Source organism: Haemorhous mexicanus, chromosome Z (genome assembly GCF_027477595.1).
Source record: "Haemorhous mexicanus isolate bHaeMex1 chromosome Z, bHaeMex1.pri, whole genome shotgun sequence".
Classification (NCBI taxonomy): Eukaryota; Metazoa; Chordata; class Aves; order Passeriformes; family Fringillidae; genus Haemorhous; species Haemorhous mexicanus.
In genome coordinates this window covers 507,220-532,552 of record NC_082381.1, presented here as the reverse complement: position 1 = coordinate 532,552, position 25,333 = coordinate 507,220, and the positions used below count along the sequence as shown (strand labels likewise).

Here is a 25,333-nt window from a genome sequence, read left to right as displayed (position 1 = left end):
TTAGCACAAATCAAAGTCATTGAATTGCATTGATTCCTGGAGTTTTAAACATATCCTTATGTGGAAGATTGTGTTACAATGATTGTCGGTAATATTTGTAAATATTTGTAAGAAGATATCACTTAACTCTATGATAATCACTACTTGTCTTTAGAATCTGTATTTTAGCAGCGCTGAGATTTTGTTTTGTGGAACTGTTTTATTCTGACTTCATCTTACACTGAAAATCAAAGCCAGCACACTTTGGGGAATAAGGAGCTGGCACTTTTCTTGATTTTTTTTATATCTAAATAGGATTTTATTGTTTCATATGACTATTATATAAGGAAGAGTTAAGCAGTAATAGATTTTTGACTGTGATTCTGCAGTTTAGATATTAATCGAATGATTAATCTTCAGTAAATAATAAATTTCCAATTACAATCAATTGCAATTTAATTTTGAATTAAATAGGCGTATTTCATAGTTTGAAAACATGCTTAAGTCTTTTTTTATTGGCTACACATAATTCAGGAAGACAGTCAACTGTCATTAGGCAGAGAAAGTTCAGATATCAGTATCTGTGTTATTGTTTGAAATATTATTCAGATACACTTTGCAGTTCATTTTGAATAATGCTATCCATTACTGAAACCTTAAATTACTTGGAAGTTATTGAAACCATGTTTTTGTTTATTTTGAAGGTAATCAAGCATCAAATCGTGGTGAACAAAGTTCTCTCTTGGAACAAGAAAATAACAAAGAGCCGACTCTGATTGAAACAGTCTTTACAGTATTGTCTTACTGCACTTTATCACCCAAATCTCTTGGCATTGCTTTTGAGTCCTACATGGAAAAAGAGCTACTGTGGAACTGCTTATGCAATATGACAGGTATTTATTAATTTATTAATTTATTAATAAGCATTTCAAATCTGATTTTAAATGTTGTTCATTTTCAGACATGTAGTGAGTATTATTTTTAGCATAATAAATCAGGTGAAAGTATGTTAGCTTACTTGAAAATTATAGTATTATTGAAGGGTTTTGTGCAGTCATGCCATGGTAAGTGTGGTTAAAATTTTGAAGAATGCAGAGGTTCCATAGCAGTGTTGTTGAGAAGGAGTCTGATGACCTTAAGTGTTTGTCTTACCAGCAGACTGGCTGCAGAATATTTTTGTGGGTCTCTACCAGTAGAGGTTCTTCATCTCTATGCATTCAACAGCTCCAGACCTTTGCCACAATTTAAAAGTAAGGAAGGATGGAAGAAGAGTGGAAAAAGAGAGGGAAGCACTTCTCCTAGTGAGGGTGAAATAATCAATGAGCATTTAGTTTCTATTGTCAACAGGCATTCAGCCTCTTAATTTTCTGTTGAGGGGGAGAGCTGGCCTCACAATTAGAGCAACTAATTCTATCTCCAAGGAAAAACAGTTTTCAACCAGAAAAGAGAGGTGAGGTTTAGAAGGGTGATATTGCAAATTATGGATTAAAAGCAGGAGGGCTCAAAAGAAGAGGATGAAAATGGGACAGTGCAAGAGGGGAAATAGAATTATGACCATCACAAAATAGAAAACAATGATAAAAGGGCTCACATACTTCTCAGAGAAAAATGGGATTACAAAAAGTAGAAGTTTAACATGTAAGAGGAAGAAAAACAGAGAAGTGGTGCTTGGAAGCTTCCAGAAAGACTATGATTAGATCAGCAAAAAGTAGAGGGAGGCAAAAGTATGAGCAAAGGATCTAAAGATCTAACATGTCAAAACATCTCTCTGAAATTCTCTGCTACACTCTTGTCTGACAATTGCAGCTCCATGACAATGGAGAAACTGCAGTTTGCTGTGGTATTAAGAATGTGGAGAAGATTGATGCTTGTAATGTCAATAACTGTATTTAGGATTGTGTGTTTTGAACATGCAATCTCTGATGACATGCTGTGTTTCTGTTGATAACTATTATTTGTATGTATTTTTGTTTCCAAAATACCTTTCTTTTCCTTTACTGTCTGTGGTATAGCAGTTTGGGAATCTAATAAATGCGACTTCATTAATACTTTCAAGTCAAGAAAGTAGAAAAAAAGGTGTATCTGCTTGCCTCATTGATGCCTAACAGCTACTTAATGTTTTCTGTATTAAAAGGAAGATATCAATCATCTTAAATAGAATTTTTGTAAATATATCAGTGGAGAAATGAGAATGAAGGAAATAATTTTTTTTGTCAATACTGTATTAAAATGGTACCAAGATGCCATATGTTTTGCATTATACTCTTTCTTAACTTGTAACAGACAAATAGGTCTAATTTATTATGACATAAAGTTATTTTTTTAAATAAGAATTCTGAAAACACTTTCTGAAACAGATTTACAGCACTTACTGAATAGTTAATAGTTCTTCCTTCTGAAGTTTCCAGTTGTGGTGAGTCGGAGCCGGAAGTTATCAGATGCTTGAAGTTGACTTTGATTAATTCAGTGAAGGGTATAGTGAAACAAATAATTTCTTTGATGCATTCATGGGAGGCAACGGAAAACTATGGAACATACCAGCACAAGCAAATAGTTCCTGAAAGTTTACTGAAAACTGTTCCAAAGGAATGGAATTACACTCCTCGGGAAATGAAGAGAAAAGAATCTGGGAAATGTAGGTGAAATTTATACATAATATTTATATATGTATACAATACATCCTATAAGCTTCTCATAAGAACTTTTAAGTCCTTTACTCATTTACTCCAGAACTGGGCAGTTAAATTTTGTGAATGTTGTACCTTTACAATGAACAAACTATTCCCAAATATCCTGTGGTGGCTGGGGTGTTTTCAATACTTTCCATTAAATTCAGTTATTCTTTCTTGAGACTTACACCCATACAAATATATACAAGGTTTTGAAAATAATCTGTATTGTAGTATTGCTAATAATAGTACTGGAGATGTTTCCAGCATCTGGCAGTAAACAGATGGGATTCAAAACAAAGTGAAGAATAATGCCTGTACTTTGGCCTCAATGTCTGTAAATAGCTTTCCTTTTCATTTGGGACTTTCATTCACCCCAACTTTACAACACAGCAATTTATGCTTGAATAAAACAAACACTGAAACTGTTGTGGAATATGCTGCTGCTTGATTGTTGAAACAATAAAGGAAGAAAGAAACCATAGGACTGGAGGTCTTTTGAAGATTATTAGATATAAAGCTGATTTCTGGTATGTATTTTCGTAGCCCACAGTGCCTATGTCATTTGCATCTGTCATTTCAGGTCATGGTTCAGAGGGCTAACTTTTAGAAACATTTCAGGGTAAATTTTTGCCAACAAAATATTACCTGATTATTTTCAATACTGCAGTATATTGTGGCACAGAGTTTTGAGTATGTAGATTGTGGCCAAGCCAGGGCATCAATCCATTCTTTTTTTTCATGCATCTTCACTGCACTCTCATTTTAGTTTAGAATTTTTCTATGGCTATTTTAGGCTAATTGCTATGTGTGAACTGATATGCAGACTGGGAGGTAAGAGTCTAGGCTTCAAGACAATTTAAATTTGTATGTGTGATATCTAGAACAGATATGGTTTCTTTTTTTAATAAAAGAAAAGCAATTGGAATGCAGGTGCAATGACACCGGGTTTTCTTGAATTGTTTGGAGATTGGTGCTTTTTTAAATCTTGACACCTTTTGCTATATTCTTCAATTTATATATGTCTTGGGTTTTGAGCAGCACAATTTCTCTGTAGTTACTTTTATAGCTACTTTTATTATCTTGGGTCTTTAAAATGCAATGCTCTCTAGTGTCAATGCTTATATGAAAGATGATAAACTGAATTTTTGTCATTTTGAACATAGAAAGGAATTTGTAAAAAAATAGAGGTTATAAATGTATGTAATGTTCTGATACACAGCGCAATGCTTCAGCTGTGAAGTTGAAGAAATACTATCATTTTGAAGACAACTTTTTACCATTCACAATACCTGAGTGCTGTCTTTCTCATGAGTCTGTAACAACTGTGCACAGCAGGACTAATTGTTGAGAGTCACAGTCTAAATTTTAAATTTTCTGCTTGTAATTAATGTAGTTGTTTGAGTTTTGTGCAGATAGCATAATACAAATGAAACTACAGTGTTGAGTACTTAAGCTTTTTACCCATTTTCAGTACAAAAGAGAGCTAGAAATTATCATACAGCATTCAGAAATGGTTAGAACTTTACTGTTAATGTTAATCATATCATCTTTTCTTTCTATTTTTAAGGCTTCACAAGGCTTGCAGCTCAAGCAGTATCTATTGTAATCAGCAAGTTACCTACAGTGATTGCATGTTTGCCTCCCCCAGTTAAATACTTCTTTTTTCTGGCTGAGAGAAAAATGTCAAGAAATTTTGCTGAATTGAAGAAAACTGGTCTGCTTGTCTGGAACTTGATTGTAATTATATGTCGGATATTTGAGGATGGAAATACTGCAGAATTTTTAACAGGTGCAACACTTGACAGATGGAGCAAAGAAAAACTCGGTTTAGTTCGTGTGTGCTTAGAAAGTATTATGGGAAAACAGAAAAGTGGTCCTAAGCAAGTGACCCAGAAGATTATACAAAGCATTGAACAGCAAAGACCAAACTGGATTGAAAGCCAGTTGCTGAAGGCAAGAAAATTGAGCATAGACTGGTAAGAACATAGTATTTTTCAAATGCTATTATTTGCTCTTTGTTTTACTGGATTATCGGCATTTTTATGGCTACTGCTCAATTTTAAGAAAAAGAGATGAGCAGTGATCTTATATGAAACAGATTAGTTCTTAATATTTATATACCATGGGTTTGTAATTTAAGTTTATTACTGAAACACTAAAACATGGTTGTTTCATCAGAATGGCGTGTTCATAGTACTACAAGATTTCATGTTATCTTGATGAACCAAAAATATGGACAAGTCCTTTGTTATATCTTTCAAAATGTGAACAGGTATTAAATACCTTTCTAATTTAATTTTACTGTGGTGATTAAATTAAGAGGAACTGTGAGAAGTTTTCAGTGTTCATCTGTGAATAAAAAGTAAGCATACCTTATTCTACATCTTATCAAACCCTGAGGCGAATAGGGTATATCAAAAAAGGACAAGAATAATATCCTGCTATGCCTTTCTGAGAAAATACCAATTTTTCCTTCAGATTTGACATTAAGATCTTTACAGTGATTTTTCAAAAAGTTGTGTATATGTCAGTGTGTTTGTAGTCCAGTCTGTTTTAATGTTGCAGTCATGCATCATTCTGTAAAAATACCATTCATCAACTGTGCGATATTGGATTGATTGGAATAACATGACTTACTGAATTAAATTGTAACTGCCAAAAGTAAGATTGCTAGTTTTTTCAATGAGTATTCTTGAAGGTTGCAGATGTTGTTGTCATGTCAGGATTTGTCCCTATAAACAAAAGATACAGTGATTGTAGGCTGGAATCAGTGATACCACTGAACAGGTTTTCATGCAGGGTTTTAGGGGACAGTGTCCTGTTTCTATGAGTAGTCAGTTGATGTGGGTAGCAGTAATAGATGTAGTAAGCAGTAATAGTGTCACACAAACACTCATTGACATTGACCTTTGTTAACTTGCATTTCCATTAAATTCTAATTTACAAGATCTAATCCAATGATTAAAAAATTGAAGCCAGATGCCAGTGACTGGCAGAGTTGTAGAATAAAAAAGCATAATGATAATTTGTAAATTGATACGTAACATAATGGTCTCAAAATACAATTTCTAATGTCACTGAGAGAATAAGTACTTCTTAAAAGTGCAAATAAAGGAAGACAATATTGTGGATAACCTCTAAAAACTAAAACTTGAGTTAATTTACACATCTTCAGAAGCTGAGAATTTTAAATTAGTATGCTACTGTATTTTCTTTTGTAAATTACCGCAAAAATGCTGTGTTACATGTTAGGTATCAGATTGTGGAAAGTAAACATGGGAAAATGTTTCTGTATGTCTACAGTGTCTAGCAAAGAGAGAACTAGCTTGTGACTGGGCCTGGTAGTTTTAAGCTTAGGAGAATGAAGAGTACATTGCCTGCTCTCCAAGTGAGCAGTTATTAGATGCAGTTATGAAACTGACTCTCCTGACTTCAGCTGCATTTCTGCAATAGAAATCTAATATGAATGTTGTTTTTCCACTTTTCATTCAAATATTATGAGTCAATATCTGTGGGGAAAAAAGATCCAGTTTATAAATACCCGAGATATGAAATCTAGAGATAAATGTTATTATAAATGCAAATTACAAAACTAATATATTAGAACTGAAATTCAAATAGTCAGTTAAAGTAGTGGCCATATAATTACTAAATTAAAAACAATCTTTCAAGAGGAGATTTATGATTTTCATGAATGACATTACTATATTGTAATTATATACTATGTACTATATTGGTGCTATGGAACCATTCAATAGTCAAATGATTTTCTGATTTAGCTGGATGCATGTGCATATATATATATATATATATATATATATATATATATATATATAAAAATGTTTATAGACTTCTAATAGATACATAAGCAAGAAAAAACCCAATCAATTTCAAAAAATTATTTGGGACTCACCTACACAGCCATAAAAACATTTTTGAAGTGTAGTGGGTTTTTGTAAGTAAAATTATTGCTTGATTTTTTGTTATGTTATTGTTATCAGGATTGTTATTTTCATAAAAAGTCTAAATAATATGAAATAACTTAATTTTAAAGAGTATTTCAAAAATTATAACCTTCATTGAAAGGTTCAAAAAATGGCAAAGGTTCTTTGCCTGTCTTGGGTACTGCCTGAAAGTATCACTATTCATTAAAGTACCCTTCACTTTTATGGTAGCACCAGAGCTGTAAACAGTCACGTTAGATTCTAAAAAACACGCATCCTGTGAGGAAAAGAAATGTCTGTCTTTGCAAAGTAATTTGTCGAATTGAAGATTATTGTTTTTCATCATGGTGACCCTGACCTTGCTGGCTGGGTGCATATACAGATTAAGATGAATGCAGTTATTCCTTTGCTGAGGTCTGCCTCTCTCAGGGCACATTCTTGCTAATGACATGATTGATAGGCAGTCCCAAATCCAGAAAGGAAGTCATTAATCATAGTGCTGCCTGAATCCAATCATCTGCTTCACCTGCGCAGTAACGGGCAGTAAAGAATACAATTTGGGTGCTGGCACTGATACATTCCTTTGTCAGAGGTCCTTAGCTCTTTCAATGATAGTTGCTAAGAATTTTGACAAGAAATTCAGGTTGTATCTATATGTGGTATCAAATATCAGCCTTAAATGTGCTTTAATTTAAAGATCAATTTCTTTGAAGCTTTTCTGTAAAGTACACCATAATAATATGGTATCACTTACTTACATTCAGCAAAGAACAAAATTATAGTTTATATTTTGAAACTATAGCTCTGTAGGACAATCTGAAACTGCATGTGGAAGCACTATCTGCTTTAATGTCCAGCAGTTGTGCAGCATTTCAGAGAGCATGTAGGTCAAATAGCAACTTTCAGAAGGACTGACTTGGTAAGCGTGGCACACTTTAAACAGTAAACTGCAACCACAGTGGTTTTGTTTTCAGGTTTTTGGGATTTTTTTGATGTTTTGTTTTTTCTTTTACTTCTTAATGAATACAATACTGATTTTTTAATTAATTGATAATGCTTCCTTGTTTTGTTTTAAATTAATCCAGCAGTGTCTGTAGAAAGGACAATATATTCTTGTTAATCATTTGAGTTCTTGACGCATACATGTCAAATACCTATGCTGCAGCTCTAGTATTTGAGGAAAATTTTAGTACTTCTTCTTTCTTAGACTTCTTTAGTAGCAGCACTAAGATAGTAACTTGTGGCTGTATGCAGAGAGTCTGACAATGATCAGAGATTTGAGTGCACAATTTTGGAGGCATTTGGGAATGTAACCTTCAAATTTGCATTGGTAGAAGTTTCACACAAATACAAAAAAAGCCCCAAGGAACGGTATAGGGCAAAAAATGCAACAAGTGGCAAATACGTACCTTTTAAATGGTTAACAGCATAGCAGTGGAAAGAAAACTACTTCAATTTAAAACTTCTAACCTATACTTAGAGTAATGGCTACCTTTCTGACATGTTAATTAGGCTTTAATATATGCTGTGACAGGCAAAGAAAAATGCGCAAGACATAGAATGTAAATGCCATTTTTAGAACCAAAGATACTTCTCTAGGGGAAACGAAAATATTTGCTACTTCTTTATCCTTAAAGAGTGTTTTATGTGTTCATCTTTCCAATTAAGGTGATTAAAATTAGTATGATACTGTTATTTAACACGTATTATGTGAGAGATGTATGTAAAACAACGTATGTCTAAGTACTTCCAGGTTTTTTTGAGCATGTAGTTCTAGCTGAGTTGATATTAATACTGTGTTCTTTATAAATGTAACTTAGGACTGTATCTTTTCTATCTTCTAGTGCCTCAGTCTCAGTTAAAGGTGCAACATTAGAGGAAGGAGGTATTGCACTTGGATTCTCTGAACATAATATAAACATGATGGTCCTGGATATCTGCCACAAACCAGGTGGCAGTGAGTACCTGAGGCAAATTTATCACATCATCCGGCTCAATGAGGTAGGGAAAGGGCCTTTCCTCAGACCAATTAGGTGTGTACTGGCCTGGGGCAACATCTGCTGGCAGCTAAGTGTTAGTCAAGGAGGTGATAATAGTTCTTAAAATCAATATAGAATCCTATACTGTGTTTTAATAGAATCCATTCAGTTTAGGCTTTTGTGCATTTCTACAGAAAATAGTACATTATAGGAAACACTGTAGATTTTATTTAGTTACTTAGACAGTAGTATGGCTCATAAACTTCCTTCAGTTTCATGTTGTAGAGCATAGATTTGTTATAGATGTCTGAGCACAGTAAAAAAAAAAATTAACAATCAGTGAAGGCTGTTGAAGAATTGACTGTTGCAAAGGTAAAATTACACTTGGTTAATTATCTTGATTTAAGCAAACAAGCAGCCCCTATGGCAGTACTGAGGAAGTAAATGAAATCTTACTGAATTTAGACAATTCTGTTCAGCCAAAGTGCTTTTAAAATTGCAAGATAGAAATTTAGATTTATTTGCTGTATATGGAATTTTGGCAATATAAAAGAATAATTGCGTTATTTCTAAGGCTGTTCTAAATTGCCCCAAGTTACCAAAAGCATTCTGATTTTATTCACTGAAATAAACATAGGTTTGTTTAAATTGTACAGTAACACAACTTAATTTAGGAAGTTCTGGGTTTAGTTTTAATTACTAAATTACTTGAATGCATTAGCAGGTGCTTAAGACCCTTGCAAGTGTACAGAAGTGTTTAAAATAAAATACAAAATAATGCAAATATAGGCAGAGGCCAGGATTTTTCTTCTGAAAAACCTGGTAGCAGAAAACCCTGACTTAGAGAGCTATGTCTGTAGGGAGGCCATAGAGAGCACCTTAGTACTCACACTGTGCTTCTGAAAATAGGATCCAACTGTTTAGTTCCTAAGTACAGGCTTAAAAATAACCTTTATGAATCTGCATTTGGAAGCATCAGAAGCAATGTAAGCATATATGCAGAGATAGCAACCTTGCATTAGTACAGTACAGAATCTTTTCAAGTTTCAATTTCCTGAACAATTAACTGGTTTAGGAAGTGAAGTGAAAAGTATTATTGTAATAAACAAAACTTCTACACATGGAGCACATTCAAGATTACCCTTAGGTATAAAGGAGTGTGGAAAAGACCACTGAAAATTGCATATAGTCCAGCAGTTAGGACAATTACCTAGGGGACAGCATATGCAGGCTCAAATCTTTATACTTCCTGGTTTATACAGGGAATTGAATCTGCATCTCCCACATCTGAACTAATTCCCCAAACCTCCATACCATTAGCTATCAGCATGGAACTCCTTCTTTTTCCCCTGTTGGAGTTGTTTTGCCTTGTAGAAATAGTGGTAAAAATGCATTCTGTAACTTTTAGGTCAAAAATAGAATAAAACTGTAGCTGAAGGAATAAAATTCACATCCTGGGTTTTGGAGACCCTGATCTAAGATCTGACTCCTGTGAGTATTCAGTTATTTATACAAAGTGGAGCAGCTCCAATAGGAGGTATGAGGCTAAGAGAATTTGGGGGAAAAGGGACTTCAGCCTGACTTTCCACATCCCAGGTGTCTCTCCTTGAATTTCTGCAGCTAGTAAGACCCTTTTTAAAAATAGAACATTTCTCAGTGGAAAAAACTGTATTGTTTTAAAAAAGAAGAAAATGAAGAGAGATCATGACCACCTTGAGTTAGAGAAGGATTTAACTGTATTACTTTCAAATGCCTTTGAAACCATTACAAAACATTTTAGTGCTTAGCATGGTGTGATGATTATGGACTTTTCAGTATTATTTTTGAAAACCTAAATTATGTTTTATATGTTTGCTTACCAAGAAATAGATTTGATTGTGTATTCAAAGGTCCATTCTTTTGTTTAAAGACTCCTTGGAATGTCAAGGTATTGTGTTCTTTAAATAAGTTTAGAGATCTTTATGCTACACTGCTTGGTAATTATGCGTAAAACAAAATGATGAGATGGAAAATTGTTGGTTTTAGTAATAGTTCTTAGAAAAGCAGATGAAAAGGGATATGGATTCTTGGACTCTGGATTTGAAAATAGAGATATGATTTTATAAAAATTTTTAACAGTTACTGTGGTACTCAGAACAGCTTGCAGCCCTTCATGTGTTTGCCAAAAATAATAATAATTTTTAAAATATTTTTTTAGTAATGACAACTAAAGAGAGAGCTCTTCTGAGCTGTCAGGCTCAATAATATTCTGTTTACTTGGTTTGATGTCCGGTCAGTGTACTGAGGATATAGTTCACATGTTTACAGATGTGATTTCATGTTTTCACATTTTTGAAACATGACCCTTTCAGAGCCTATGGTACTTACTGTACTAAAGGGCATCTTAATGTAATATATTTACCATTGTTGAATAAATCTCTTCATGAAAAGCAAATCCACAGTATTTTATTAAAGACAGAAAAATACCTTTACTGAGGTCACTTGTGTACCACTTGAATTTTTCAAACCTTGGCAAGCAGGTGTTAGCAAAATTGGTCAAAATCTCCCTCCTAACACCACTGTAACATTAAGAAGCAGGCATTCTTTATTACAGAGCCAGATGCTGCAGGGATATCTCCGCCAGAATTGTGCATGTCAACTACAGAATAGCTCCTGCTTGATATACTGTATTTTACATAGATATTAGTTGATTTTTCCCAGAATGAACCATACATATAATAATAATTTCCTGGAGACCCATAACATGCCCTCCCCACTTTGCATTCGTCTGTCCCGGGGGTCCCTCTGGTGATCCCAGGCCCCAAAGTTACTCGTTCAGTGAACTGGTGTTGCTTTCCAAAAAGGGAGCTGAGATGGCCTACCCAGACTGGTTCATTATTTTGTTAATGTTTAACATGATCCTACAGAATACATATTGTGCTGTTCTGTAGACTACTGGTTTGGCAAAATAAGATTGTGTTTTCCCACCAGCTGAGCAAATAGCTCTTCATCTGGCGACACATGGACAGCCATTTCCAGTATTACTTCTGAAAAAGAAACACAATCTACTTCTGCTGGCCCTGTTACATCCAAAGGGCTGGGTTGCTTAAGTCTACAGATTTTGTAAAAATGTGTACATGGAAGGCAGTACATTTATGAAAAGTTGGTAGATGTAGAGAAACATCTTTTAAATAACCTTTTTCACCGTGTCTCTGAAATCATTGTTATGGCATAAAGTAGTGAATGAATAAATTAATGGGGAAATAAAAATCCAGATATTTTTGAAAAGCTGAGTAAAAATAGCTAAAAGAGGGTATGTTTTCACAGTTGCTTTGTGATATTATTTTAAGCAGAAAAAGCTCTATTTGTTTTTCTCCTTGTGATTGGTTGGGGTTTTTTCCATACGCTAAGACAATTTTGTGATTCTCTTGGTCGGACATGACATTTGATTGCAACCAGCAGAGAGACAGTCCTTCTCTTTCTCTTGCCCTTGCGCTTTTCCATTCATAGGCCCCCCCTTTGTACTAGTACTTGAAATCATGTGGCTTGTTTATCTGGATAAAACCTTATTTTTTTCCTTGGCTTTCACAACATATGCTAGTGCCAACACAAGAGAGAAACAGCTACAATCTGTGTGACCTGAAACTGAATTTGTGCCTTTCAGGTCAGGCCGTAATTGGGTAAGTTTAAACAGATGATTAAATTCTTCTTTTAGAAAGACCTACTGAGAGGCACAGGATGCCTTGGCAGGTAGTTTGTCTGTTTATTTACCTCAGTAGTACTGCAAATAAGAGGAGCATTTGCATCCATCCATCCTAATGACTCACCTTGTGTACTTGCTCCATGTAATGGATATCGTTTTAATAACAATAAACTGTTTAATCACAGTAGTTATTCCAGCAAATGGATGTGTAAATGTTTCATTATCTAGTTCTTCATAAAATGGTTCTATTTAATCAAAACACTTTATTGGCCTGCATGATGATTTATTTACATAGTAGTTGAAGAAGTGAAAACAGAAAAGATGTGTCCAAAATAATAATGCATCTGTTACAGTATAGTTTCTAAAATTGCAATGCAAATCATACTGCTTCTAGTCTTTGAATGTTTGAGCAGCTAAAAATAGCTTTCAGGAGTGGGAGAATATTTATTTCCTGTGTTTAAATAACATGGTTACAATATGTTAATCAAAGAAATGATTTATAGTCATATAGTAAAGGTTGACTGTTTTCCAAAAAGTTTAATTCAAAAGTCATGAAAAACATTTGTTGTTCACTTCTACATATACCTAGCATATATATATAAAATGAGAATTTACACACATAATTTGACAAGAATTTCAAAGCAATAGGTTAGATTGTTCTGTTTTGCTCAAGCTGGGTGCATGTTTTCTGAGGTAATTTCCTGTTCATTGTAAAATGGTGATATTCTTAAAAAGGTTTCTATTTTTTAAGGGATTTTTAATTCCCCGTTGTATTAAAAGGGACTTCTATCTTTCAAACTTATGCTTGAAATGTACGCAAATTTCACATAGAAAGCTAGATGGCCTGTACTATTCTGTGGCTGCTTTTTCTTCCGAAAGGAATATTTGAAAGAGCAGCTGTCTGGTGAGAATTCTTCTGAAGATGGTGCTACCTCCAGTCAATGTCTGCCTTTGACGCTGAAGGGCAGAGAAGAGCAGCCTGTCTTCAACCCTTTCCAGGTGTACAGACAATCTTATGCAAAAGTATTCAATCAGGTTTGTGAAAATCTGATACCTTGGTTATAGTGTAATTTTACTTGTTGGTATTATTATGATCGTGATAATGACAAAGACTGAATGTATGAAAATGGACTTATTTATGTGTGTTCACATTTAATGAAGCAGAAAGGAATATTATTTCTTGGGAGTGTAATGAGGGTACCCTCTACAATATCACGATGTTCAAAAAGCCATTACTGGCCTTTTCCTTGATCGGAATTATTGCATGCAAGAACAATTTGCATTTACTTACACTTTCTGTGTTCAGTACACGGAGGGAAAGCCCATAATAGCAATGACTTTTATTACATCTATGCAATAGTACATAGCGTTAGTCTTAGTCCTTTGAAAAATCATATCAGAACTGTAAGTTCACATTTATAATCTTCCTCATGGGGTTTTCACAGATATGTTGAACAGCCAAGTAGAGAATGCTTTAGAAATACAGAGATTTTACAGAACAATGAGATTAAGTGGGTTAAAACACACACACACACAAAAGGCATAAATTTCTGTTTTTCTATAAATCATGCTTATAATATGTGAACGATTACAATTTTCTTGTTAGAGTTTAGTTTCATGGTAATGGAACAGTTAAAGACAAGAGAGCTAATTGCCTAAATCTCTGCTGGAGCACTCCATGACCAATTCATTACACAAAATGCTAGATGGTTTCTGATACCACTTTTATACTTGAAAAATCTTATGCCATTGTTTCTCATATATTCTTAATATGTCATCAGTGTTTTTGATTTCAGTATTTAATTCAAATATTTGAAAAGATGTGGTATTGCAGTGACACGAAACTCACTTTACAGATTTGTGTGGAAATGCATCCTTTTTCAGTGCAGCCCTGCTTATACACAGTGTAATCTCTCCAGTTTTGACTATTTTGGTCTATTTCATCAGCTATATTGCTGTAAAATATACTTGTTTTTCTTACTTGTTTAATGAATGCTTAATCAATCTCATGTTGCAATAAAAGTGTTAATATCCGGAAAAAGGAGACAAATACCAATTCCACAAGGCTGCTCGAGGCTCCTCACTCCAGAGAAACATGCTTTATAGAATCTTTGAATCAATAGAATCATAGAAAAGCTTGAGTTGAAAGGCACTTTCTAATCAGGAATCACAGAACCACAGAATGGTTGAGATTGGAAGGGACCAGAGTGGGTGTTCTGGTCCAACCTCCCTGCTCAAGCAGGGTCATCCTAGAGCATATGAGCAGAGAATTGTGTCCAGATGGTTCTTGAGTATCTCCAGTGAGGGAGACTCAACAGTCTCTCTGAGGAGTCTGTTCCAGTGCTCAGTCAGCCAGGCAGTAAGGAAGTTCTCCCTGATATTCAGCCCAGAAAGCCAGCTGTTTGATGGGCTGCATCAAAAGGAGCGTGACCAGCAGGTCAAGGGAGTTGATTCTGTTCCTCTACTCCATTCTGGTGAGACCTCACCTGCAGTGCTACATTCAGCTCTGGGGTCCCCAGCACAGGAAGGACATGGAGCTGTTGGAGCCAGTCCAGAGGAGGAACAGCAAAATCACTAGAGGGATGGAGCACTTCTCCTATGAACAAAGGCCAAGAGAATTGCAATTGTTTGGCCTGGAAAAGAGATGGCTTTGGTGTGGTAATTGCAGCCTTGTGGTACTTGAAGGAAGCTTACAAGAAAGGTGAAGAACATTTTACATGAGCATGTAAAGGGGACAAAGGGGAATGGATTCAGACTGACAGAGAGTAACTTTAGATTAGATATTAGAAAGAAATTATTTCCTGTGAGGGTGGTGAGGCAGTGGAACAGGTTGCCTAGAGAAGCTGTGGTTGCCCCATCTGTTTAAAGCGTTCCAGGCTAGTCTGGGTAGAGTTCTGAGAAACCTGGCCTAGTGAAAGATGTGCCTTGCCCATGGCAAGGGGTTGGAACATGGTGAGGTTTCAGATCTCTTCAAACCTCAATCATTCTATAATTTTCTCTTGTGGTTCTATTTCCAATCTTAATGATGTTATTAAATAGTTCAGTTCCTTTTACCATTAAATTGTACGTTTACTTAGTGGTGTGGGACTGTCCATTTATAAAACAGTGATGAGTGTAGCTGAGTGTCTGGTTTCCAATTAAAATTATTACCAGTGCCTGTAGAAGATGCCAGAGCACTGACAAGGAACCTTTTCTTATTCATTCGCTTTCTGCTTTCTCAGTATTTTATTTTTTCTTGTTACTCTTATTTCCCCTTCGTACTCTGTATTTCACCTTTGTTTTTCTACTTTACTTTAACGTGCATGGCAAAGATGGGGGATAGGGAGTAAATTAAGTAAGGAGAAGGAAAGTGATGAAATATAGATGGAAGGAATAGGAGGGATTGCAGTGATTCTGCTCTCCCAGAGGAACCAAGTGCTGTCTGTAAGAAGAAAAAGATGCACTCCAAGTTATGCTTTACTATTTATTTAGGTTTATTTTTTGTTGTTTTGACTTGCTTAAACTTTTTTTTTACTACTCAGTGCTGTTTTAATGTTACAGCAATAACTTTGTACTTATTTCCTCCCAAGAAGATTAAATTATAGTCACTACTTGACCATTGCTGACAATGATAAGGAATATTATGCAACAGGATTTACTGTTTTTTTAAAATTAATAATGTTATGTATGGTCTTTTGTCTGCCCACTGATGATGTAGATTGCTTTTGTTTATTAAAGAAGCAATATAGAGTTACACTTGTTCATATTTTCTAGATTTAATGCTGTTTATAATACAGCATTAAATCACTCTAATTATGATACAGGTTACTTCTTGAATTCCAGGTATACCAAATTTTTCATTATATAACTTTTTGCTGACAGCAGAAAATGCAAATTGCTGTTACATAGAAAGTTACCAATTATTTACTTTTTTGGACAAAGAGTAAAGCTCGCAGACAAAGTAGTCGATCAGAATGCCATCAACAGTTGGATTAATAATGGTTAAAAAACCTTATTTATTTTTTTATAAACAGTGGCTATGTCCCTAATTAATTAATTGCCATTTTATTGGAATAAAAACCTTCTTCTGTGGACGTGATTGATATCATCTAAGTCCTTTTTCTAGACCCCCCTCTTTGGTTAGTACATCGCAGCTGGAGCTTTAATGTACTGATCATATTCATACTGATTAATAACTAACTAGCTTCTTTCCATGTATCAACAGCCAGCCTTTACTGAATGGAACTGGGATTGGTCAAGCTTGCTGCCAGGTTACTTGGGACTGAATCCAATGGCCTTCAGGGTGCTGCTGTCACACAGGTAACGGGATTTTGGCAAATCATCACATTTTCCTTTGGTATTTTTGACTTTATAATAGTGAATATACAAAGATTTTAGTGGTGAAATTTGTAAAGCAAATTCTGCATTTCTCTTTAAAAACGTAGTTGTAAATTGTAGCCACATTTTTTCTGTAGTAGTTGATCCATACTCAGATGTCTTTCAATTCCTGTTTTGAGGTGTATGATTTGTTCTTTCTGTCTGAGACAGAAGTATATGAATATATGTTGATATTGCACTTAAATAAGGCTTTGGATAAAAATTAGTAACTTTTGCAAACCAATACTGCTCAGGGAAATTTCAGCACAGAATTTAGGCTATGTTTACTCAAGTTGCAAAGGATCTTAAATTCAGTTGGGGGCATGACAAATGTAGCTAGAAATGTTTCCTTAAAAGTTTTCAATTAATCAAACTTATTCTCATGTTTTATTGCCTTTTCACTTGTAAAATGTAACTGCTTAATTCAGAAACTGCAATTTCTTAAATTCAGAAAAATTTAGGTGGAATTTTTTTGGGGAGGTTGTGTGGTTTGTTTGTTTGTTTGTTAAAATTTGTTACTTATGAAAACTGGAAAACTTACGTGTCACACACTGAACTAAGACATTAATTTCTTAATTCTGAATCCTCCTGATGATACCTAATACGATCCTGTCAGTCAACTTTTGAACTGACTGTTCCTCTATCTAGAAACTAGAGTGACAATTTCAAAAGTGTGTGAATTTGATGTCATAAAGGTTTTGGGATTTTTGTCTCATTTATCAAGTTATCACTAGCAATTAGTCTTAAACATTTAATTCTTCCTTCATTTCATATGTAAAATACTTTTACAGTCTGTTTTGAGTCTTCTATCTTAATTCGGATAAGATTACTTCTTTCCCTACCTAAATTGTTCTTTCCCAAAAGTTTAATTAAACAAAAAATCATGCCAGCAAAAACTTGTTATTCAGTTCTCTTCTTGATGTCCTTTGTTACCTGGTACCAGACAGAATATGAAACCTCACAGACTTTTTGTGTTAAATGTCAGAGAAAATACAATACTGTTTTTTTTTATGGTTCTTCTGTTGATTACTATCTCCTGTCCTTCATTAAAAATGAAGTAGACTGTCCTTTTAAAAGAGGCTCTTAGGCTAAAACTGGTTCTTGAACTTTGCTTCATGTTATTGACATCAATATGAGCCAAAGGGAGCAGAAGGCTGCTGTGATTTGCACAGGAAATATTTTGTGTGAACATTTGATATTTACTGTTCCCTTAAAACACATTTTATTTTTCTTCTGATCTCTTTATAGACATTAGAAAGAAATCATGTGTATGCCTCCTCTCTCCTTCTCTGTATTTCACATCCTTGTCATATAATCTATTTTTTAAAATTTAATTAATTTCCTAATTGTTGTCATCTTTCCTAATTTGAAAATGTCTTAATTCATTGCCCTTCTACATGGTAAGGAAATTCTCATCTAGAAGTGACACTATGCAACTAATTAATGATTAGAGTATGGATCTATTATTTCAACCACTCTGCAAACCAACACATTGTTTAGATCACTGTGATCATAAAAAGTAGAATAGCTGATCCAGTATCTGTCATAGCAGCTGGCATTGACAACACAGCTGGTCTTTATCTGACTTTATTTTTATCATAGCTAAAGTGTGTCTGCTCATACTTTCAAGCTGACTAGGACAATTCTAGCTGTTCTTGTGGCTACACAAACAATCTTTGCAGTACGACTCAGGTGAGCCCTATCTTTAGGTGATTCTTCATGATCCTTCCTAGAACTGCATAAATCAGCCTTACTTGTGCTCAAGACTTAATGTTCAAGCTGAATGAGTGTATTTGACCTCCCATTTATGGTAGACCTATTCTGTTTCTACTCTTTCCCTCCTGAGATGGGTGAAACAAAACCACGGGCAGTACTTGAGCTGTTTCAGAACCATCAGTTTATAAAGCAGAGCACCATAATATTTAAATTACTCCTTCCTGTGACACATGCTAAAGCTTTCCCTGAATAGTTATGTCTGTGCCGGCAAAAATATTTTCACCAGTTCACAGTGATGTTAGAATGATATTTATTTCCTTCTTTTCATATTTCAAGAAAAAATACTGTCAGTTGCATATGAAGTTTAAGAAGCACAGTCTTTCTTTTGAGGAAAAAAATAGTGAAAATGCTTAGGGGACTCATTTACAAGGGAAATGCTCCCCTAACCTAGTTAATGACTGATTTAGGTGAGAGGGTGTTATGAGAGTGTTGTCCCAGAGCCGGCAAGTGTTAGGCAAATTAATTGGTTGGTGGTTAGGGGAAAGTAAAATACTTTTAGGACTGGTTAAAAAGGAATTAATTGTTGTCTACTACTCATTGCTGGCTTCACACAATGAATGGGAATCTAATCCATGAATTCCTATGATCCTCAAAGTAAAAGTGTCCAGAAAATTTTTCAAATTAAAGATGTGGTGGTTGTAAGGCTCTGGAATCCTCTCACTGAGTCCCTCAACGGGGCTTACAAGGATTTATGTAAGTACCCTGAGTTCGATGCAAGGGAGGAATACCGACAAAATACTCTTCAAGAGTCAAAACAACAAAAACTTAATTGGCAAACTTGAGAAAACAAGGGAACTTTAGAAAAAGTTTAAAGCAACATTGAATCAATAAAAAACACTTGACAAAACATTAATTTAGCAAGCTCTAAGGCCATTCAATTTTACAAAATTCACGCCATCTGATTTTAATTTTCTCATAAATAAATAATATGTATGTATATAATATATATAGTTTGAACTGGAAAAATATAAGTTAAAATGTATTTCTCAATTGTACTTGAAACAGTATCTTTTAGTAATAAGACCACTAACTTTCAATTAACTCATGAACTTGATTTACACAAGTTTTAAAAAATATCCTACATACTTACACAGATACATGCTGCCTTTTTAAGTCTTGGACTCACTTGTTCATCCTTAGCTACTCCATTAACAAATGGGGATTCCTTACCTCTAATACATATATTAAAGCAAGAAGAGCACTTGTTATTTAATTACCCATATCTCGACTTATAATTAGTTATAATCCTGCTCATAAAGTTACAGTTGTTATTGTCTGGCCAAATCAGTGTGTTGAAAATCAGCAAGAAGTACTTAAGCAGTAGGCAAAAAGCTGGTGTGTTGTCAACACTGAGGCACAATTCCAGAGCACACTACCTTGCATTATCCTTCTTGTTTATGTACTCTCCTTTATATAAAAGTTATGACCATTAATTTTCAGAGGAATATCTTGGCAACTTGTACATGGTTAGAAGATGTTATTATTTTGCAGGGCTTTGAGATGTGTCCTGCCTTCTGCAGTTGTGCAGGACTTTGAGGTGCACTGAATACCTTACAATAACGTAAAGATATTTCTGTCACTATAAAAAGGAGGAAAAAAAGATATTTTTGTAACATGTGAAGCCATTATCCAGTATTACAGTTATTTGGGTTCTGAAGAGGAATGGCTGGGATTCCCTCTTCTACACTTAGGGAGATATCACTAAGAACTGGTGTCTGTGCAGGGACAAGTAGTGATTTAGTTGGAATGATGTAGATCCTGCTACAGGAGCATGCTGGGAGCTATAGGAACAGATAGAGAAGAAGTCATGACTGGAAAAGCCAACAACAGGACATTCAGAACAGAAAGCTTAACAACTTACTAACTGGCAGAGAAATTGGAATGTGTTATTTTTACCATAAATGTGTCAGGTGAGAAATAGTAACAAGTTTGAAAAACTATAGGAATTAAAACTAGTATTTGTTCAAGTGGATAAGAAATACTATAAAAATGTCTAAACTGAAAATTAGAATTTGATTTCCAACAGACAAGCCAGTATAGCTCAAGAACTTTCCAGAAAATGTTTATACAGTGATATGAGCTAAAATAGCTTTGAGTTGGATCAGGATAGCCAAGTATCTAGTCAGCTTTTGGTCATGTGTTGATAGAGATTCTGAACTGCCCAGCAGCTTCTGAAAGTCAAAAACATGGAGATGTTTATAAATTGGCTTTCAGGAAACTGTAAAAAAAATGAGTAAGTTTGTATTTTACTAAAACTGGATAAAATCTGTAGGCTTTCTAGTAGGCTTTGTTGCTACAGCTACAAGTCAACTATTAATGATGGTTGGTGAAGAGCTAGGGTGCCGTTAATACTGCAGTAATCATCACCTCCTTGGTGTTACTATAAATGATGCCCTTATAATGCATATGAGAACATTAGCTGCAAAATAGATATAAACTCTCAGATCCATTGGACTACAGATTTTTTCATAACATAGTCCAGACTGCATTCTTGTTGATGAGCTACTGGGCTGTTTACAAGTGGGTCTGCTTTTTGGGTAGGTAAAAACTATCATCAGCAGCAGAGTGCAGTCCTAGGATTGAGAAAACCTTGTACCTAGTGTCTGTTTTTTAAAATCCTGTCAACTGTACTGCCTTTTGCAAATTGATTTGTATATACAGTTGTGGCATTTTTTCCCCATAGTTAGAGCCAGGAAATGAAATTACGTGTTTTGACTTTGATTAAGCTTAATAAGACTGAAGTAAGAAAATCTTGTTTAGTATTTTGAATGATTGCAGGGCAAAATTTGCATAGCTCTTGTATATTCTAGTGAATACACAGACACCATCTGCTGAGAATGATAGCCATATGGTGAACTATTTATAGAAAATGTTTATATTCATTGTGTTGTTGATTATCTAGATATCCAGTAAACGCACTTTTAAAATCTAGTTTATCAATGTGTGGAAAAATTTATTATGTGGTTTTGAAACCGAAAAGAATGCCAACAAACTACATGTGGTTTGTTGTCTGTCAAAGATTTTTTTTTATAAAACTTTACGAAAGCCGAAATCTGAGAAATGAGTGAAAAAAACCTCCAGGGTCTTAAAAGGTAGGAAGTTCTCTAACAATTTTCTTTGTGGAAGAAACAAATGATGGAAGAGCAGTTACTGACATGATGCCAAGACAGACAGCTTATCTGCATGGCAGAGGACAGCAGTCTTATATCTAGTGTATTTCTAGGTAAGCTAATCTGTCTTCTAAACTGCAGATGCTCCCAGATCTTTGGTATCCAAATTTGCTGGATATTCATACTTTTGCTACAGTTACAAGTCAACTATTAATGATGGTTAGTGAAGAGCTAAGATGCCATTAGTATTGCAGTAATCATCACCTGCTTGGTGTTACTATAAATGATGGCCTCATAATGCATATGATAACAGGCTTTCTAAAGTGTGTGGGAGGCTGTGAAAGGCAGTATCTCATTGCTCCTGTATCAAAAGAAGCAGGTGAAAGGTATTAATCCATTATTGTACATCTCTTGGTTAATCACGAAGTCAGGCTTAGACCCTAGTGCTGGATGTACCAAAAAAAAGCCATAGGGATTTTGTGGAAAATCTCACTTTGACCTTTCTGGGTAAGCAAGGATCCTGTTCCATAAATGAGTTGGTCAATAACAAGGTGTATGTCACATCTGTCACCACAAGGATTATCCTTTGTCTGCTTATCCTCTTCTGACATAGCTAATCAAACCATACTGTGACTTAAAAAAATCTGTCAGAAGTAGGCTTAGTTCCCTGCCTGGCACTTTTAAAGCATTGGTGGCAGAACATGCATCAATAAGCAAAAGGGAACAGTAGTACACACTGTTTGACTGCGACTCAAGCCCCTATCATGTATACATCTACAGCATGAATTTCACATTTAAATGAGGTTAAAGATGAGGCTCCCCATATACAATATGCTTTTCTGATTGTTCTCAGTCTCCCTCTTCTGCAGATATATTGATGAATCATATGAAAAAAAATACTCTCTGATGACAATCTCCAAGAGAAGGTGCTAAAAACATAAGGATTGCCATATCCCATTTAACCTTACTTAATACGAGCTACTTCTTAATACTTGGGAGTCTTTTATGATGAGGCCTTTGCTAGCCTTGCAATACAAAAGCATGTACTTATCAGCTCTCCTTTAATTAACAACTATAAAATTGCTTAAATAAGGTTTCAGGCTAATTGGATGATTTTTTTATTACTCAAACCTGGCTTCTAGAAAAAGTGTAAATAAAATGAATAAAAAAGAAGAAAGTATTGTAAGAAGAAAGCTGGTACATCTTTTTGCATTCAAAAGTGTATTGAGCACAGCATGTTGGCTAGGGCAGAGACCTGTGATCCAAACCTCTTTCTTCTAATAATGTCTCACACTATCTTGGTTCCCCATTTAAATTAGATTACATTTGTCTGCATTTTTATATCCTTTGGTATGCTTTTGTCTTGGTTTAGGAATGGTATTCCACAATTTAGTGCTCCTGCTGAGAACTCTCCAAACCACTAAACCACTGCTTACTCCTTTCCCCCTTCCCTCCCCTCCCCCATGGTGCTGTGAGAGGAGAATTGGAGGCACTAAACATAAACATCATGGGTTGAAACAAGAGCAATTTACTGAAAACAACACTGAATGAAGAAAACAAGTAGTAACAGCAACAATACTAACAACAGAGGGTACAAGAAAGAGGCAAGCAATTTGCATGGAAGCCCCCTGACAAGAGATAATACCCAACTGCTGCCTCCACTCCACTGACTCTGAAGAGAACCCTTTCCCTATCTCCAGAAAACAACATGAGGTGGTATGGAGTAATCTCCAGGTCTCAGCCATGCCCCTTCCTGGCTAGTGCAAAAATTAACTCAGTCCTGCCCAGAACCAGGACGGCTTTGATGGGAATACTCAATGTATTGTGGGTATGCTCAATGTATTGTGTTAATAATACATTTGTGTATTTATTGTTAGGATTCATTGGTTCCTTTAAAGGTACATATCTTTTCTTCATAGCTAGGTACTTTTGTGTTCTATAAATCATCACTTGGAAGGGTGGCACTTCAGCAGCTTTATCACTATATAATTAACCTGGTGATTGCTATCCTGTGACTTGGGTGGCTTTTCTTAAGAACGGGTATTTCCTTTCATCTGTAAATAATCTGCCCTCCTTTCAACTCTATCTCAAATCCTGTTCTCATTAGGGATTCTTAAGTGGAGATATTCATGTTCATTTTTCTTATCTATTTTCTCTTTCTTCTTTCAGACCCCTATTGATCCAAGTTTCCATTCTTAATAGGTACAAAGTTATATAGTGATTCTAAGTGTAATGTAAGTGTAATGTGTAATTGCTAAATGTATAAATGTGAATTAATGCATTCGAAGTACTGACTTCCTTGATTGTAGACAGTGGCTTAGCTCTTCTCGTCTTATCTATAGACTTCTTGCTACACCTGCAAGGGAAGAGGCTGCAGGACACAAGCTGACAAGCTAAAAGTCTGTTTTGTCCATCAAGGCATTGTTTCTTCCTTTTGCTGCTTTTAGATGAGGGATTTTCATCAAAGTTTTAGTAACATAGAGTAATTCAATTTCCATATAGGAATCTCAATTTCTTTGTAAGCTGTAATGAGCTGAGACATGCAAGTCCCCTGTAAGATCGAGGGGGAAGTATTAATATCAGAGTTAAACAAATGGAAAATCTGGTCATGCAAGTCACTTTTAAGCTTTCTTCTATGCTGCAAAATCGGTCTGCAGCAAAGTAAAGAGTAGAACCTAGTTCTTTTGACTAAATTTAAGATACAAAGCTACCTCATCGTAGCTGATCTGTGGTGGCTGTTGCTATCCTCAGTTCCTTTGTGGCAGCAAAGGTGACTCAGCTTTAGTGTAGCCTTAATGGTTATCTAATTTGAACCACCTTGCATTCTTGTTAGGAAGTCGTAGTCCCATTAGTTTTTCTCTGGAGGGGAAGGGGAAGACTGTATGCTTTCTCCTGACCTTGAAATATTCACTGTGCAGTAACAAAGCAAGTTATTGCAACAGTGGTGGTGGCCACAGTGTGGATCCCAGACCTTTGCAGCTGTAACTATTGTCTCTTAGAGCTATGGCTTTCCCAAAGTTATTGACTTCTCCTGTGGCTTTCCTGAATGAACTTCCTCTGTCCTGCCAGGCTGGCGCTTCTTAAGAAAGGATGACAAGTCCTAGAGATCTTATTGCTTCTTCCCTAGGTCCAGTTGTTAATGTCAAACTCACCTCGGAAGCTTTAGAGTCACGATGCAGGAGTTCAGTTTTGCGTGAACTCCTAATAGGTTTTGTGAAGGGAGTAGTAAGTTAAAATCTGCCTATACGCAGTGATTTGGCCGTTTCTGATGCCTACTGATGATTCGACCCAGAAAAACTTTTTGATTGGGATTTTTCTTCCCCTCTTAACTTCTTTCTAGGGTCTAACAACAAAATTTAGTCTTTGTGAAGAGTGGGAAACCATTGTGCATACTGCCTCATATACCAAAAGAGGGAATTAAGAATTGTCATTCTCATAGTTGACACTGTAAAATGTCATTGAAGAAAGCTTTTTCATGTTAGTCTTTAGATTGACAGGTTATGACAAAACTGCATTCATGTTGCTTGAATACATCTTTTGTCTAGTTGTACATGCTTTTTCACTTGTATAGAAAATGTCATATTAAGGTTTTCATTAGCCTTAACCAGGTGTGATTTTCTTTATGGAAGATACCTTGGTAGGACTACAGCTGAAGGCGAGTAAACCAGTGAAGCTTAGAAATGCCACAGCCCTTCTTCAGATGGTAGCAGGGAATTGAAAGACTCATTAATCAACAGCCAAGTCACAGATGTGATGCCTTTTCTGCAACAGCCAACAGACTGTGAAAGTCACATCCAACATGTAAAACGGTTAAACAAGGCACATCTACAAATAT

At 35.2% G+C, this 25,333-nt stretch overlaps 1 protein-coding gene across 22 annotated transcripts in view; it reads left to right on the top strand.

The window, feature by feature from the left end:
• Positions 1-25,333, top strand: part of KIAA0825 (KIAA0825 ortholog) — a 241,664-nt gene that overhangs the window by 107,246 nt on the left and 109,085 nt on the right. For 15 of the 22 annotated variants that reach the window (XM_059873642.1, XM_059873636.1, XM_059873632.1 and 12 more), the window contains 6 exons: positions 684-872; positions 2,366-2,614; positions 4,219-4,627; positions 8,440-8,596; positions 13,136-13,291; positions 16,461-16,555. In XM_059873642.1, coding sequence (XP_059729625.1) covers positions 684-872; positions 2,366-2,614; positions 4,219-4,627; positions 8,440-8,596; positions 13,136-13,291; positions 16,461-16,555 — 1,255 coding nt within the window. The remainder of the gene's footprint in view (positions 1-683; positions 873-2,365; positions 2,615-4,218; positions 4,628-8,439; positions 8,597-13,135; positions 13,292-16,460; positions 16,556-25,333) is intronic. The other 7 variants (XM_059873630.1, XM_059873645.1, XM_059873648.1 and 4 more) reach the window with 4 other exon arrangements.